The following is a 13,188-nucleotide window of genomic DNA, read 5'->3' on the forward strand; positions in this document are numbered from 1 at the left end:
AACTTGAAAGTCTACAAAAATATATTTTTGGCAGGCTAACAGTTTTTATGTTTGTTTGTTCTATTTTCAGAAGCGTGTGTAATATCAGAAAGCGAGATGGAAAGACATAACATACAGTTAAAATGGAAATCCTCTAAGAAATTTTATTCTGAAACACATGATATTATTGAATTTAAATGTAAATGGGGATATAAGGAATTGACACCAAGAGCCAGTTTTCGAGCAACTTGTCATGAAGGGAAACTAACGTATCCCCGCTGTGGTTAATGCTGTGCCTGAAGTACATTCATCTAATCAAATTGTTACATTTCCTGAATTTCGTATAATTATAATCGAATTTTCTCCATAATTTTATAACTGTCACATCATTTTATCCATACATTGGAAATTACATCGAAGTGGATTATAATCTCTGAGACAAATACCTGACCCTGGTACCAACTTATTAAAATTTGATAAACCGTGTGTTTGTTTCCTAGAGCACACTCTGTAAGAAATTGGAGGCCCTTATTTCAAGGCCTACTTTGGTCCATCACTTTCCTAACGCTCAGAATTTTCAAGAGTGTCAGAGACTTCCTGAGACGCTAATTTCAGAGAAAGTAAGGTCTCTTGTGATTTCCATCTTCAAAATAATATTACATGACAAGCACGAAGAAACAAGCTAAGCCAGACCAATGATGGCAGCTGAGTACAAACAATTGTTTCATGTCATGGTTTCCAGATCAGCAGTTTGGAGCAGCCATCTGCTCCTCTAGGAAAAGTGGAGGCTGTCTGGTTCGGGCAAAGGCGCAATCTCAGAAAGCCACAGGGACAGGTCTACCCTGCTTTTAAGATCATATTGAGTTGGAATCAACTCAATGGCAGTGAATTTGATTTTCTTTCGCTCTTTGGTTTACCAGCCCACAGTATTAACTATGGGAGCCCTGGTCATGCACTGCTAACTGCAAGGGAAGCACATGGAAACCACCAGACACTACACGTGAGGAAGACCAGCCTCTCTACTCCCCTCATGAGTGATAGTCTTAGAAACCCTCAGGGGCAATCCTACTCTGTCCTATGGGATCATTATGAGTTGGAATTGACTCGATGGTGGTGAATTTGGTTTGGGGATTTATTTCTCTATAGAAAATATGCCACAGAAGGTCAGGTGTGTAATCTCCTAAAAGATGTCTAACCCACTTACTAATTCAAATCAATTATAAGAACAATTAAATTGACTAGGATATATAATATATATGTGTCATGCATAAACGCCATACAAATTATATATATATAAAACACTACAAGCTCTGAAAATTTAAATAATAAATGGTAAAGGCAAAAAATTCAATAAAGTAATCTAGTAACTATGCTTGGGTTAAGGAGTTCTGACACCAAAATTGGTTACAAGCAGCCTACTGATTACATCATTGTCAATGTGATCTCACCCAGAATATTCATGGCAGAAAGAGCAGGCAATCTGCCTCTGTGAAGATCACCGGCAAGTAAACTCTACCGGAACTTCTACTCTGTCATATGAGGTCATTATGATTCAAAATAGAGTGGGCAACATCTAACAACAACATGTTTCTACTTTTAGATCATAGTAGCAAGAATTTGCATTGACCTCTGTATTTAGTTGTATCTTGTCTTTGTGGTGTGCTGTGATCATGTAATAGTTAATAGAAACATATTCCCAATTCTGCAAGGACAGGAAACCTTCATGATAAAATTCAATTTAAAAGGGGTCAGCAGGAACTAGATAACACTAAGGGTTTTAGGTGAGGACTCACCCTGGGAAGCAGCTGGTCACTGAGTAGGGCAAGGACTATAAGGGTTTCACCTTGCTTTCTCACTGCTGTCAGCACTCAGAGACCCAGACTTTCCAATGAGAATGGTTTTCTGCTAGAACACTTGCACAACGTTTGGTACTTCCTTTTTGCATTCTACCAGAGTGTGCTAATAATTTATAATACCAAGCCCGTTTGTAGCAATTCTATTCCTGAAGAGTTATATCTGTCTACTAACAACAACAACAACAAAAATCATGGTGTACCTTTGACAATAAAAGAATGTCCAGTTCTATGCAACCATTTACTATTATTTTCACCATGATAGTTTACTAATATTCAGTAAGCTATCTACAGGAGAAAGTTAGAATATTAGTATATTGAACATGAGCATCCTCTAAGGTCAACCAATGTCAACATTTTCCATGTATTTATTATCTGCCACTTATGGTTCCTCAATTTATTTCTGTATTGTTTTGCTGCAGAAAATCACTAGAAATAATTTTAAAACATTATGAGTCTCATATCAATTCTTCAATTTCAATCACCAACAAAGTTAATCTACATTTAAGTAAGATACCATGATCAAACTTTTGAAACTTTGACTCTTATTCCACAATGTGTTTCATTTGTATTGTACAAAAAGGTTTTAAATATTTGTGGAATATGGAATTAAAAGAAGATGAAGTTTTTCCATAATTTTTTGTACCTTTTTTTTATAAAACCTTTTTATTGGGCATCAGATGATGTTTTCAGAATAGATAATCAATGTCATATTCAAAATTCATACACATATTGTTTCAAGTTGCCCATTGCAATCCCCTCAACTTTCCATCATTTATTCAACTTCTTCCCTCTTATGCCTACTTCCATTCCTCCTTTTTTATCCTCTGAATTTGGCCCTTGGTTAAATACAGCCTTTTTGATAAGCTCCAGAAAATTCATTTCTTGACCTTAAAGAGTGGCAAGGACAATAGTCATAAGGGTACCACCAACCTCTTTCCATACAATAAGCCTGGTATCTTTTATAACTTTGAGTTCTTTTCCACATTTTTCTCTGACTCTCTCTAAGACCTACTGAAAATATGATTCTTTTCAGAGCAGTCCATAGTGGTAGCCGGAGAGTGTCTAGTTCTTCCGGTCTGCATGGTTGTGAACACTGATGTTTGAGTGGTCCATCTGTCCACTGGACTAATTTTTTCCATGTGATTTTTGAATTTAAACACTATTTTTTCTTTCATATAGGGAGAGATATATACTTACACCTTTCGTGGCTGCTCACAAGCTTTAAAATCCCAGTGGTTACTCACCAGCGTAGGATGTAGACCACTGTCTCTGTGAACTACATCAAGCCAATTGTTCTTGGTGTCCCTTAAGACTATAGTATTGATCCCCTAGGTACAATGACTCATCTTCTCAAAGTGATTGGGTATATCTAAGACGTTTACATAACACTACGCCCTGTATGCTTTACCAAAATGATAGTAAAGGTAAATACACATATAGAAATATATTTTGTCAATTCTATATATACTTGAGAACACACCCACTAAACTTGTTCAGGGGGCATATCTTTCCAAGCAAAACATCTACTCATGGGTCACCCCTATGGCAGGATTTTGTACATAATTGTATTTATCTCTCTTGCCTTTAACTCTTATAGATCCCTCAATGCCTTGCCCTGCCTCCATCATTTTTGATAGCCTCTCTCTTATTGGTGAGGTGCACATGGTTATTCTCTGAAATCTAGCGAGACAAAAAATATATTTTAAATATTTGTAAGCAACGAGAAGCAGGAAAACAGACAAAAGCAAAAATAATTTAATAGCTAAAAAGAAAAAAGGAAAGGAATTGAAGCCCCAGGATAAAGAAAAAGAAAAGAGAAGGAAAAAACAGTCATCTCAACTAAGGTGGAAAAATAGAAAGCACAAAACAAAAACAAAAGGGGGCATTGAATAGAAAAAGAAGCAGAGAAAGGAAGAATAGAAATTACAGAAAAGGAGATAGAGGGCAGGGGCAGGACCCAGAGCAGGGGAAAATGTGATGTGGAGGGCTGGGGTTGGCACAGCCAAGGAACTCATGAGGTAGGAGATGAGGGGCCTAGAGGTAGGGGGGTGAGAAACTGACTTAGGTGGACAAAGTAGGCTATTTGAGGACCTGATTGGGAAGTAGTTAGTGCAGGCTCAGATGGTGGCAAAGGTTAGGGTGCTTGTTCCTGGAAAGGTACTATTCTTCCAGGCCTGAGGGTCCCTGAGGGCCAAGTATGTGATTGTAGAAGAGGAACCAGTTATTGCCCACACAGTGTAAGTAGCAATAAGCCACATGTTGGCACTGCACCCTTTGCTGTTTTGATGAGGGGGAGCTCATAAGCCTTCAGATGTGGGGTGGTATACCAGAAGCCTGTCCACAGGATACAACTTGACCTCCGACAGCGCAGGAGCTAACCAGGGTGTGTCACTGGCTATTGGATGAATGGACTTGGAGACGCTCTTCCTCACATCACCACGAGTATATGGGGGAAAGGGAGGACCCTACCTTTCTTGTTATCCATCTCTAGTGGGTTTTATGCTAAACCAAAAACCAAACTCTCTGATAGCCAGTTGATGACTTCTGGTGGTGCTGTTAACTGCAAGGTCAGCAGTTCAAAACCACCAGCTGATCAATGAGAGAAAGACAGGGCTTTCTACTCCCATAAAGAGTTACAGTCTCAGAAACTCACAGAGGCAGTTCTACTCTGTCCTGTAAGGTCACTATCAATCAGTCCCTAGCAGGCAGAGCTTCCTGTGTCCACAGCTAATCTGGCCAGCTGACAATTCACCCACCTTTTTCTTTTCTAGATGATGTCATTTGAATGCTTCTACTCAGTTTTCCTTCCAGTTCTCTATTCTTTTCTCGGAAGCTTAGGGTCCTAGGATGATCATTTATATGTGTCTCAGGTAGATTCCCACGCTTTTATTACAGACAGGCTATGGAGCAGCATGTCTACCTAGTTGGCCATCTAGTTGAAAGTCTTCCTACGACTGTTTTGAATCCTCTTCATGAGGTCATTATGTCAAATGAGGATGTAATCAACATCTATTCATTGTATCTGATCGACATGGCAATTTCTTAGCTTTTTAAGACATTATCCTTCCTTTTTATTACTTGTGTTTTTCTTTTCAAATTTTATTCTTAATCAGAGACACTTTTTTAGCTCTTCAAACATTGTGCCCGTTTCTCTGAATTTATTTATATCTACTTTGATATCTTTTTCTACTAAGCATAGTATCTGAGCTCCCTTGAGTAAAATTTCTATTGCCTTTTCTCCCAGTTGTGTAGGGGGTCAAATTTGCCTGTTTCTTTGCATTTGTTTATCAGTATAATGAGTATGAGCACAGTTGTTGCTAGACCTGGACATTTTAGGTAGTATACTGTATCAACTCGGTATTCTGTGTCCTCCTCATTCCATGGCTTGCTGAAGGAGCCTGGCTGCAGAGTGCACATGTTGAACTGCTAACTGAGAAGTCAGCATTTCAAACCTATAAGCTATCCTGCAGGAGGAACATGGAGCTTTCTGCTCCTGTCGAGATTAAACCCTGGAAAACCCACAGGGACAGTTCTATTTTGCTCTATAGGGGGTCACTATGTTTGGAATAACCTCAGCGGCATTGGGAGATTTGAAGAATTTGCCAACTTTTATGTATTTGCTGTCTCATTGTTGGGCCACGTTGCACCTTCTCTAATGTGTCCAGGGATCCTTGGTCTTGTGAACCAAAGAATGAACTTATGGACCACAAATGACAAGCAAAAGGCGAAGTGTATTTAGAAAGGAAAGCAAAGCACCTGAGGAAGTAGGTGTGTGCCTGACTGAATTGCCCCTGAAACTCTGTATAAGGCTTTGTGTCTTAATGGGGGCCCTTGACCTGTCTGTGTCTATAGACTGTGAACGGAGCAGTCAGTCAGTCACATTTCTCAGGAGCCTGGTCAGCTCTGTTCATGCTAGGTCTCTGCAGGAACATGGGCAAGGAAGTAAGCAAGCAACAGGGTCAGCACAAAAGAGTTCGGAGTTTTCTGACTTTGGATTTAACCCACAAGTCTGGTGTTCCCTGACTAAGATTTCAAATTACCCTAGACTGTCGGAATTTCCCCCCCAGACATCTGGTCACTCTCAGTGCTGCCTGTGTGAAGACCCGTCAGTCCTGTCTGGCTTGATGCTACCTCCTGTCCCTCGCTTCTAGTTCCTGCCTCTCATCATGTCTTACCGGCATAATTTGGTCAAGTTTGATTTCCCTGATAGCACTCCTCATTTTTTATTTCTTGTTTTTATATTTTCCTCTGATTTTCTAGGGATCACCCCTGAGAAAGATAGCTTAGTAGTTATCCAATCATTTCCCAGAGGCTGTATGCAAACACATGGAGTCAGTAAATATCCCACTTTGGGGCCATGAAATCTGTGGTCTGGAAATGCTTTCTGGGTTCGGGGAGTTTACAGCTCTGCCCTGCAGCGTTTAGAAGCTGGTAGTTCACTTTGGTCCTTTCTGCCTTCTCTGTGTGAGCACAGCCAGGGCATGGGCGTCACTATCGGGATAAGCATGAGGGAAAAGGAAGTGGGGTGGGGTCACATGTAAACTCCTCCAACTCCGACACAGCAGCCCAAGGGCAGTTACAAAAGGGAGCTCCGTCAGGCCTTCACTCACCATCCTCCATGATTCTGACTTCGAGCATTTCTCCAATGACTAACTCATTCTAATGATTTCCGACTATGGACACTTGGAACTTACAGACAATATTCACTAGTGTGGGGTTTTTTAGGGAAATTAACAGGTTACTCAAATCAGGATCAGACGTGGATAAGTAAAGCCAGTAGGAGTGAAACCTTTGGGGCCTTATTTGCTGATGGGGAATGACTCAACATGAGATGAAGCTTCAAGCATCAATACATTGATTAATCATCAGAACTCAGACTGCATGAAGTATAAATCCAGAAAAATGAAGTGGAGTGCATAAAAATCAGCATCCTAGGCATTAGTGAGCTGAAATGGACTGGTATTGGCCATTTTAAATCAGAAAATCATATGATTTAGTATGCCTGGGAATGAACTAATCAATAAGAGTGGCATTGCATTTGCCATCAAAATAGATATTTTGATATCTATCTTAAAGTATAATACTGTCTGTGATAAGATTATACATATATGAACTAAGAAATCCAATCCGCACAATTATTACTCAAATTTATTCACCAACCACAAAAGCTAGTGATAAAGTTGATGAATTCCACCAAAATCTTCAGTCTAAAATTGATAAAACATGCAATCAGTCTACATTTTTATTTTCTGATGATTGGGAAGCAAAAGATTGGAACCTAGAAGAAGAAATGGGAGTTGGAAAATATGGCCTTGGTGACAGAAACAAACCTGGAGACAGAATTTTTCAAGACCAACACCTTGTTCATCGCACATACCCTTTATGAACAACACAAAGAGTGAGTAGACAGGTGGACTTCCCCAGATGGAATCACAGAAATCAAACTGACTGCATCTCTGGGAAGAAATGATGGAGAAGTTCAATATTAGTAGCTATAACCAGACCAAGGACTAATTAGACTCTGCCATCATATGCAAATTCAGATTAGAGCTGAGGAAAATTAAAACAATTCCGTGAGAGCCAAAATGCAACCTTGAATATATCGTGCTTGATTTCCGAGTAGATTTCAAGAATAGATTTAATGCATCGGCCCTCATCAAAAGCCCTGATCAGCTGCAGAAAGAAATCAAAAACATCCTGAAGAAAGCAAAAACATTATTTAAAAGACAAGAAATGAGCCCCTAATAAAATGATTTTTAAAAAAAGACAAGAAATGAGAAAGATCTAATTGGATGTTAGAAAAGACTGAAACTTGCTCTTACATATAGAGTAGCTAAGGCACATGAGGGGAAATGATTAAATCAAAGATTCTATGGACAAAATATTGAATAACGCAGATAGCATCAAAAGAAGATATAAAGAATGCATAGAATTATTATACCAAAAAGAACTATTGGACAGTCCACCATTTCCAGAGTAGCATTTAAGCAAGAACCAATGTCACTGAAGGAAGAGGGTCAAGCTGTACTGAGCACATCAGCCAAAACCAAGGCTTGAAGAATGGATGGAATAGCAATTGAACTATTTCAGAAAGATGATGAAGCATGCGAACCACTCACTCACCTGAGAAAATAGCAACTTGGCCAACTGACTGGAAGAGATCCATGTTTGTGCCCATTCCAAAGAAAGGTGACCCAACAGAATATTTGATTTATAAAATTATCACTTTTATCCCATTCAAGTACAATTGTGCTGATGATCATCCAATAAGAGTTGCTGCGGTATATGGACAGGGAGCTGCCAGAAGTTCAGACTGGATTCAAAAAAGTATTTGGAATAAGGGATATCGTTGCTGGCATCATATGGATCCTGGCTGAAATCAGAGAAAATCAGGAAGATGTTTACTTGTGCTTTATTGACTATATTAATGCATGCGACTGTGTGGACCATAGCGAACTATGGAGAGCCTTGAGAAGAATGGGAATCCGGACACTGCATTGTGCCCGTGTGCTCACGTGTAAATTTACACAGATCAGGAGGAACATGTGAGCACAGAACCACCATGGGAATACATGATGTAAAACCAATGTTATGTCCTCTTATCATATTTACTCAGTCTGCATGTTGAGAAAATAATCAGCATAGCTGGATCAGATGAAGAAGAATGAAGCATCAAGATAGGATGAAGGCTTATTAACACCTACCATATGCAGATTATCCAATCTTGCTTTTCGGAAAGAATGGAAGATTTGAAGTACTTGATAGTGAAGATCAAGAATTGCATCCTTCAGGATATATTTCAGCTCATTTTCAATGTAAAGAAAATGAGAATCCTCACAATTGAACAAATAAGTAACATCATGGTAAGGAAGGAAAGGTTGAAATTGTTGAGGATTTTGTCTTGCTTGGATTCACTATCAGTGCCCCTGGAAGCAGTAGTTAGGAGCTCAAAAGACAGATGGCATTAGGTAAATCTGCTGCAGTACATGGACAGTTCAGATTGGATTCAAAAGAAGACGTGGAATAAGGGATATCATTGCTGGCATCAGACGGATGCTGGCATAAGACCTCTTTAAAGCATTTAAAAGCAAGCATGCTACTTTGATGTCTCAGACGCACTTCACTCAGGCCAGGGTATTTTCTTTTCTTTACTTTTCAAAAAAGTTTTGCCATGCTATTTTCAATCACCTTATACTCATGTGAAAATTCAACATTGAGTAATGAAGACGGAAGAACTAATGCATTTTCATGACGGTACTGATAAAGTCTATTGAAATACTATGGACTTACAAAAGAAAAAATAATCTGTCTTGGAAGAGCTGCAGCCATGTTTCTTAGAGGCAAGGATGGCAAGACTTTGTCGCATTTACTTAAACATATTATCAGGATAAGCCAGTCCCAGAGCATGTCATCATACTTGGTAAAGTGACGGGACAAGGAAAAAGAAGAAGACTTTCAACAAGACGTATTGCCTAGTGGCTGCATCAATGGGCTCAATGATAAGAACACTTGTGAGGATGGCACATCCTGGACAAGAGTAACTGGTTTTGCTTTGCTAGAGGACCCAGCCTAACACAGAGAATAAAAGGCAAAATAAATTACTAGGACCTCCTAAAAATAAGATGCTAATGTATCTAAATAGCTTCATAGAAGGATTAAAAAAAAAACAAAGATTGGGAGGGAAAAAATTGGTTGTCATAACAAGGGATAATCTCTAAAATCTATTTTTAAAATTTCAACACATCAACAACAATAAAAATGATGAATAATTCAATTTTTAAAATCAGCAGATGTGAACAGGTAGTTCACTCCAAAAAAAAAAAAAATCCAGCACAGAACAAACATAAAAAGAAATCCTCATGATCATTAGCTATATGAGAAATCCAAAACAAAATTAAAATGGGAGGTAATGGTGGCTGAGCCCAACTCTTACCTTGCAAACACAATTAAGCTCACTGCAGTGGTTATTTCTAAGCTGCTCCTGGATGGTTGTGTTTAGCACTTTATGACAGTCCCAAAGACCGAGCTTAGGAATCAGTTGGCTTATGCTCTAGCCCGGTGGCCTTGCAGTCTCTAAGCTTCGCACAGTGGCTGGACCAAGTTCTTTCATGGGCATAACACAGTCTGAGAGCCAAACAGTCTTGTAACCAATTTATTTCAATGGGCATTCACGCATATCAATAGAAAGTGAAGAAAAAACAGGCACTACTTACCAGCAAGAGCGAGGGACGGAGGAAGAGTTCTGTTTCATTGCACCAGTCAGAAGCTCTACCCCTCTGGGTTCTCAGCTTAATTTTTATATTTATATTTTTTGGTGAGGGCGGGAGTATTGCTATAGCTGAGATCATGGATGTTCAGTCCGATAAGAGGTGCAACCTCAAGTGTTTACTCCAATGGCCTTGATTCCTGGCCAGCTTCAGCAGCCGTTTTGTTGTTTACCTCTTTATTCTTGGTGGCCTTCTCATCAACCTTTCTACTGTCCATGGTCCCTCCACTTTGTACGCTCTAGTCACTGGTTGGACACCGCATCTGAGGAAGAAGATTCTACAGCAGCCCCGTCCAAGTCATTAGCTTCTCAGTACTTCGGCTGCGCATGAATAGAACAGCAGTGAGAGGCAGTCGGAAGGACCAGGAGTCTGCGGTGAATCAGGTGAAAATCTTGAAGAAAGAACCAGGAAATAAAGGGAGGCGAAAGAGCTACACACTGTATAGGCAGGCCACTGAAGGACCTTGTAATATACCAAACCCAGGAATGCTTGGTTTTATCAATGAGACCAAATGGGACACATGGAATGCTCTTGGCAATCTGTCCAGGAAACTGCCAGGTAGAACTATGCAGCCTTGGTGTCCGATTCCTTCAGTCAAGGGAAAGCTGGTGCTGACACTAAACAGTCTGAAGATGACTCCTTTGTGGTAAGCTCAGAAAATGGGAATCACAAAAACCATCTTCAACTGCCCCACCAAAAAACGTCACTCAAACATCAGAGGTATCAAGAACTCAGGCTTGCACTTGAAGCAGTAGGTAAGGATGACTCAGCCACAATCGTGAGAACAGGAGATGGTGACTATTGATGTGTGGAAATGATCTGAAGAGCTTCAATGGTAGTCTCGAGGATGATGTAGAGAAAATAGCCCTAAATGCTACCATTTCCTGAGGGATTTTGTAAGTCATGTTATAATTTTCCCTTAGCCTCTAATTTCAATGGTAAATGGCCCAGCTGTAGGAATCCTGTCACCCTTCTTGGGCTATTTGATGATATCACGTATTCATTCCTCTTTTAGTCATTCGGGGCAGAGTCCTGAAGGATGCTCCTCTTAAGTGTTTCTGAAGATGACAGGCTCAGCTAAGGCAGCTCAGATGCTCATTTTTGAAAGGAAGATAATGGCAAGAGAAGCTTGTGCTCAAGCACTTGTTACTGAAGTTTTGCCCATAGTACTTTTCAGAAAGAAGTTCAGACCAGGCTCAAAGTACATGCGAAGCTTCCAACAAATACTATGAGAATTTCAAAGCAGTTTTTCAGAAATATGGAGAAAGAAAAGTTACATGCTATAAATTCTGAAGAAAGGTGTGTCCTCCAGGGCAGATGGAAGTCAGACGAATGTGCAAATGCAGTCATGAACTTCTTATCTAGGAAAGTCAAACTGCGATAACAGTTACAACCAAGACAAGTACATCAAGGAAAGGGATGTTGTGGTTGTTACCTAATTTAATGTCAACTTGACAGAGTGTAGGGGTGGAATCTAGCCTGTCAATCAAGTCACCCCCTGATGATGTCTCCTTGTGGGTGTGACCTTCTCATAAGGAGAGTCCTGGGGAACAACCCCTCTCTCTCTGACTTCATCTTCCTGCGGGCAAACCACTTGGAGTCCTGCCAGAGACCTACATGAGCCCTGGAGATGCATCCACTGTGTTGGATCCACAAGACTTTGCACCCACCGGCCTGTGATTTTCCTGCATCATTGCATGTGGCTTTGTGAATCTGAAAAGGGGGTTATGAACTAGAATTGGGCTTATGGACTAGTATCAGACTTAATGGACTTGAGTTGGACTAGGCCGGGATATATTCCTTGTATACAGTTACTTCCTGATATAAAGCTCTCTCCTACACATATATTTGAGTGTCACTGAATTTATTTCTCTAGTCAATCTGGCTTCACACAGGTGTGATATTATGATTTATCATGTTTGAACTAAGTAAACTTCCATTGTGCCTTTTTCAGCACTAATGCATGTTTGGTTTTTTTGGTAGGAAAATGCATTTTATTTAATGACCAAGGACACAGACAGAAATACTAAAACAATATTTGCTCTTTCTACATGGGATGCATTTTTAAAATCCACGTTCTTTCATTAAAAGTTAGTTAATTTTAGAAGCTATTAATGCTATAATCCATAATGACTCTAGAGCACTAATATAGGCTAATTTATCAATTAAGAGGCATGGAGAGTCTTCCTCCCCCTTGGGATTGGTTCCATCCAGTATTCGCTGCACTCAGAGGCGGGATAGGGAACAGCCGCTCACTGTGTTCTGCGTGGGCGTAGCGCCGGCTTTCCTTCCCAGGCCCGATCGTTGAGAGAAATGACCATATGTCTATGCTGCACATTATATATGTACACATGATTTCATTTTCTCCTCACAACAACCCTGTGAGGTAGGCAGGAGAAGTAGGATCAGATTCACTTTACAGATGCTGAACTTCAAGTTGAAGCGCGGTTCAGTGATTGCCCCAGTTAGCTTTTCCCTAGTCAGAGGAGGGGCAGCGTGTGAACTGTGGGGCTTTGACTTTAGGGGAGGGCTCTTTCCTCCAAACCACCTAGGCCCTCATAGTACACTCGAAAACAGAGTTCTTCTCACCACTTTATCATTTATTTGGACAGTGTTGACTCAAGTTATTAAACAAAATCCTGATTCTAAAATTATGACAAATTTATACCAGAGATTCAAACTGGCTCATTCTGGTTTGACACCCACTCCCTGGGAATCTGCATTTTCCTCCCATGACATTCAAGGTCTCCAGGTGATCGATTCTTAAGAGAATCAGATCTTTTTTAAAAAGTTTCAGCTAAGGTGGAAAGGCAAATTCTCAGCAGGGAGCCAAGCGACTAAACCAACTTGAGGCCCTGGTTTATACTTTTCTACCAATAAAAACTTAGGCCACAAAACATGTATTTTGGGGAAAGCACTGCTTCTTTGACTCTAGTCTAAAAGAACAAAAGCAATATGACCCCAGAGGCCAAGGAAATTGAAGACCGATGAAAGGCGACATAATGAAATGCATTCATGGGGTTTGGTCCCTTTAAGTGTTCACTTTTGCAACAGGGTTCAATGGAGAACTCTAATGCAGATGAAAC

General features: G+C 40.1%; 1 protein-coding gene and 1 pseudogene across 1 annotated transcript in view; both read left to right on the forward strand.

Annotated features, from left to right (window-relative positions):
• LOC123522586 (complement factor H-related protein 4-like) overlaps positions 1-465 on the forward strand; it is a 128,887-nt gene extending 128,422 nt beyond the window's left edge. Inside the window, exon 18 of the mRNA XM_045298172.1 lies at positions 71-465. Within this exon, the coding sequence (XP_045154107.1) occupies positions 71-267 (197 nt within the window). The 3' untranslated portion in view covers positions 268-465. The remainder of the gene's footprint in view (positions 1-70) is intronic.
• A 5,191-nt stretch (positions 466-5,656) lies between these two features.
• On the forward strand, positions 5,657-11,486 carry LOC101651741 (annotated as a pseudogene).
• The last annotated feature ends 1,702 nt before the right edge of the window (positions 11,487-13,188 follow it).

This window comes from Echinops telfairi, unplaced genomic scaffold (genome assembly GCF_000313985.2).
Source record: "Echinops telfairi isolate 266 unplaced genomic scaffold, ASM31398v2 ScPeMD7_7424;HRSCAF=8462, whole genome shotgun sequence".
In the NCBI taxonomy this organism is placed as follows: domain Eukaryota; kingdom Metazoa; phylum Chordata; class Mammalia; order Afrosoricida; family Tenrecidae; genus Echinops; species Echinops telfairi.